Source organism: Callorhinus ursinus, unplaced genomic scaffold (genome assembly GCF_003265705.2).
Source record: "Callorhinus ursinus isolate GAN/ISIS: 27379988/994484 unplaced genomic scaffold, GSC_fseal_2.0 scaffold20, whole genome shotgun sequence".
Lineage (NCBI taxonomy): Eukaryota > Metazoa > Chordata > Mammalia > Carnivora > Otariidae > Callorhinus > Callorhinus ursinus.
The window spans coordinates 4,791,443-4,796,519 of NW_027397082.1; the positions used below are offsets into that span (position 1 = coordinate 4,791,443).

General features: G+C 43.8%; 1 protein-coding gene across 4 annotated transcripts in view; it reads left to right on the top strand.

Moving 5' to 3' along the window:
- SHTN1 (shootin 1) overlaps positions 1–2,844 on the top strand; it is a 104,253-nt gene extending 101,409 nt beyond the window's left edge. For 3 of the 4 annotated variants that reach the window (XM_025880609.2, XM_073904133.1, XM_073904131.1), the window contains one exon: positions 1,075–2,844. In XM_025880609.2, the coding sequence (XP_025736394.1) occupies positions 1,075–1,297 (223 nt within the window). In that variant the 3' untranslated portion in view covers positions 1,298–2,844. The remainder of the gene's footprint in view (positions 1–1,074) is intronic. The other variant, XM_073904135.1, reaches the window with a different exon arrangement.
- The last annotated feature ends 2,233 nt before the right edge of the window (positions 2,845–5,077 follow it).

Sequence of the window (5,077 nt, forward strand, 5' to 3'; positions counted from 1 at the left end):
GGCTTGCTCCAGGGCTCAGGGAACAGTAGCACCAACTGCAGGGGGTGGGTCGAGCAGTGGGCTCCCCACTACATGTCCTGATGTCCAGAGGTGGGACGGGGGTGTGCTGGTTCGTGCTTAACATTTTAGCATTTGCCAAGAAGACCAGATGCATCTGAAGAGCCCTTGTCCTGCTTGCTGCACACCCCTCAACCTTCAGGCCCCAGGTCAGTAGCCCAGTACCTTCAGATGGTGGCCTCTGACCAGGACTCCTGAGAGGAGTAGGTGCCAGCAGCCTAATTTCCTGACACATGGCAAGAGAACACATGGACATCTCTGTGTTTTACAAGGAGACTGTCACGTAGCTTGAGAAGCAGTATCTTCTTGCATCAGAATAGAAAGAAAGAAAGGAGGTATCCGTGGAGAAAGAAACTGCTTCTGAAATTCCTTAAGAAATTTCTCAAGAAACGAGAATCTCCGTTTTAGAAAAAGTTTACGGTCACTCAGCGTTTTAGCTTATTCTCTGGATTCTTCCGTCTGCCCTAGCTCCTCCCTCACCCCTCCCCGGTCGGACCAGCTTTCTTCTTGTCAGTAATGGCAGGAGCGGGCGCGCCTTGCAGCTGGCCCTCTGTGATGGGGGGTGGCTTGCTTCCCTCAGCAGTGCGGTCTCCTCAGATGTCCCCAGGGACAGGCGGAGGTGGGGTGGGGGTGGGGGTTAAATGGCTCCTTCTGGCGAAGTGAAGGTGGGACAGGAGTCTGGGCGGCAGGCGGCGGGGAGGCCTGCACGCGGCACCCAGGAGCTTTGCACTTCCTGAGAAGAGTGTGTAATTAAGCAGGTAGGTGCATTTGGCTTTTTAACACTTCCATAGCTAATTGCTCTGACTTTTTCCGCCTTCTTTCTTCTGGCCTCGTGCTCCTAATGTCATCTAATAGCTCCTTTTTCTTTTAATGGCTGGCACCTCAAAGACCACTTTGTGCATGTTAATTAGACTTAGAGCATTTGGGGTTTTTTTGTTGGTCTGAATCCAGGAATATGAAAGCCAAATATTTTCTGTCTCTGCTTTTTACTGTTTTGTGTAACTGTTCTTCCTCCAGGCCTCTCAGTAACGCCGGATGCAGGAGCGAGTGCTTTGGCCGTGAGCAACAAGCTGGACCCGTTGTAGTTTTAGATCCTGTTTCCACACACAAACCCCAAACCAAAGACCAGGTCACTGAAAAAGATTCCACTCAGTGCAAGGATGGCGAAGATGAAATGAAACCAGAACACAAAGAAGACGGCATTGACAAAATGAGAGACACAGACAGCTCCCACTGCTGATCCGTACACCGGAAGGCTGACAGGTGTACAAGCCCTTTCCGACGAGTACGCGATCAGCTCTGGCGTATTGGCAAGCGCCATAGACATTCTGTTCTTGTCACTGTACTCAGAATGCAGGCTCTTTTCTGGTGTCACTTTTGTAAGTAATTTGCCTATAAACATAAGTAAGTTCAGCAAAATACACATCCTATGTAGGTTTTGTTTTTCTTCCTAGGGATAAGATGTTTTTTCTCGAATTACTGTATTGTGACTTCTTTTAGAAGGTTACAGAAAATTCAGATGTCTTATCTTTTTAGGTAACATGCATACCACTCATCAAGTGTAATGCTGAAAGTTTGCAGCATTGTGGATAAGTGGATAAACAGAACTGACCAACTTAAGGTGATTTAAGAACCCCCCCCCTCCCATAGCAGCTTCTGTTTTAGCTCTGATCTTTGTTGGAGAGAGAAACTACAATAGTGTGGAAATGGTGAGGCGCTGTGGCGTACAGATTCCTCTAGGTTATACCGAGCTGAACTTCAAATTCAGGAGCTGCGGACATCAAACCAGCCCTCCCAGAGTCCAGGCTAATAGCACGCTTTGTCAGCTGTGGAACGGGGAATGTGCACCAGTGACTGTGTCCAAAGCCTCCCAAGGACTCCAGTGGGAATGCGCTGGTGGCTCCAATGCAGAATGGAGGGGAAAGTCCCAACCTTGGGTTTCATAGAGTATTATCTTAGTAAAACATGTGCTCTGTGCTCCGAGCTTGTTGTGTGTTCTCCCGTACTGAGTAGCACCAGTACCGTGGTTTATCGCGATTCTTCTGTACCGTGACAAGAAGTGACAAGCACACAGTTTTCTTGCTTCACCGCTGTTCTACATTACACAGGTTTGTTGTGTGTGTGTTTTTTCTTAAAGAAATTAAGTGGTAGTTAGTCTCTAAAAATACAGTGTTTCAGTCTACCACAGTGAATAAATAGAAATGTAATCAGGGATTAAAAAAAAAAAAAAACTTACACAGCTTTTTCCAAGTTGATTGTTTCCAAATTGGTGTTGATTTAAAATAAGTAGTAATGTACTTGAATGCATTTTTTTATGACAATGATTCAGTAATGGTAATTTTACTATTAAAGAAAGTGAAAGGTTTAGTTTTGTTAGCGTGGCTCAGCATGTAGCTGTCAGGTGTTTCTCACCTAAGGGCAAAAGAAAATGATAGTAATAACGGCAGTTCTGTTTTCTTTTTGCACGTGTGCTAAGCGTAGGCTTGAAGAGGCGGGTAGGCAGGTAAATCAGTATACTTCCTAAATTTGGAGATAATTATCCTTCCGTAGGTTTGTTATGCTTGACTGTTTCCATGTTCTTCCAGTGATGATTTTACAGTTACTTATCGGTTTACTCATGGGGAATTAAAATGTAACGTTTTCCAATTGTAATTTTCCTAATCGAATAATACAGCTATATGATATACTAACTACAGACTGCATTAACTCTTAAACAAGTTCTGTTAGGCTGTGATTTGAACTCTCCTCGCCACACTTATTAAAAAGCACTGACAATTTCCCACTAAAGGTCCACTGTGGTTATTGACGGTTTTGGTTGAGTTCCCCAAACTGGTCACTCTTTAGTAAAAAAAAATTGCCTAAGAGTCGATAATTTTAGTAATTGTTAGTACTTTGCACCGTGGTTTATTCTGAGGAATTTTATCCCGTGTTTCTTCATGCTCTCCTTCCTGGGTCTGTCATGAGCCTGCTGGCAACGTGTTTTACATACACTTAGGAATATAAAGACGCACACAGACTCGTCATTCCATATTTCATCCCACACGTCAACAGGATGACGCACTTAGGAAAACACTGTCGTTTCCAGGGTGAGGAGGTAACCGCTTGGTGAGATGTGTTGGCTGGGCCAGGCAACACTTAGTACCTGGTGTTCGAAAGTGTGCTTGCCTTTTCCAAGTTGCTTTCTTACTTCATGGTGATCACAAAGCGTTGAGAATTAGTTTGACAGAAAGGTATCTGATAGAGGATTTTACTCCCCTTGTTCTGCCAGCAGTATTACTTTTCACATCAGTTTTGAGGAGGTTTTGCCCCTGCTGGGGTGCCCTTGTCAGCAAACAGTCCAGAACGGGAAGACACAGGAAGACTAGGGCTCGTATCTGCAGGGTACATTCTTAGCTATTTGCACAAAAAAATTGTAAATGAGTGAAAAGGAGGGGTGGCGTGGCTCTGGTCACTCACCAGCAACTCCGCTTTCCTCACCTTCTTTGATAACACACGATGTGTTGGAAATGGAATAGTGTAGGTACAAATGGTGGTTCGTTATCTTTCCAGACCACCGTAAGGTTGTAGGTTAGGTGAGGGCTAGTCCATATTACAGAATCCTGGATGATTTTTCTATGTGTGTTGAATTGCTTTCATCATGGAACAACGTCAGCTTATTTGGCAGTACTCTGTGGAGAGGGGACAGCTGTCCGTCGTCATCACTAACCTTAGAAGGATCATCAGACAGCCTTTATGTAACAGATTCGATTGGTTTGGAAGTTTCTTCCTGGCACTAACATTCCCCAGTCCTACCGTCATTGATGTACATGGGGTATGAGTAAAAGAGAGTAGTCTCTTTTACTTCTTTTATAGATAATAATTTCTATGTAGTGTATGTTACATGTTTTATACCGATGACGTATTAACATACATGTATGGAGAGAGAGAGAGAAGATAGAAGTAGAAACTGTGTTCATCACTTTGAGAAATTAGAATGTTCCCTCTCCGTTGGTGACCCCAGTCCTCGAGTGAGGAAAAGGTGGATGGGCTGTGCCCTGTGTTGAAATGAAAGCCCTGACCTGGTTGAGATAATAAATGACCCCTTTGGTTAATATAATTTTGTTACTGACTTAGTTTGTATATTTTTGCTCTGATTCCATTCATTTAATTATAATTCATGTTATGGTTCCAGGGCAGACTCTCCAATGATCTCCCCTGTTCCGTGTGTGTGTGAACGTGTGCAAAGGCTACGTGAACACCCAGTCATGTCCGTCCTGCCTTTAAAATGAATTTTCCAGGGGCGCCTGGGTGGCTCAGTCGGTTGAGCGCCTGACTCTTGATTTTGGCTCAGGTCATGATCTCAGGGTTGTGAGATCGAGCCCCATATCTGCTTGAGATTCTCTCTCTCCCTCTTCTTCTGTCCCTCCCCCCACACTCTCTTTCCCTTTCTCTCTCTTAAAAAAAAAAAAAAAATGAATTATCCTTCCTGTTTCTCATACCCCATTATATGTTGCTAAGCACCAGGACAGGCAGTAGCAACCACAAACTGAGACACAGTTCTCGCAACTTAGATACCAACCAGTCCTCCTGCCCTGGGCTGTGAGAGAATGTGCCACTGAGCCAATTTCAAATCACTGCTATGAGCATAAGGCCCTGGCTTTACCATGAGGCCATTAAGTTTCCCTGTGGGTACTCTTCAAAAGGAAAAGTTCTCAGTGTACTTAGTAAAAACTTACAGAATATATCAGAAATCTCAACTTAGGCAACTCTCCTACAGGTCAGTATATAACAATTTTTATAATTCTGGAGGAAAGCAAATGGTAACTTTAAACAGAGAAGCTAAAATATATAAAGCGGTAGGACATTATTATATCTATAGGTATGTGTTCGAATAAATTTATTTCTGGTACTTTTCTTCTATAACCCTGATACTGGCTTACAAGAGAGGCACTTCGTCAGCCTGTATGATAGATCGTTTTTAGTCCCCTGTTAGATGCTGTTGCATAAATAATTGAGCAGTTAATTACCTTAAGAATATGTA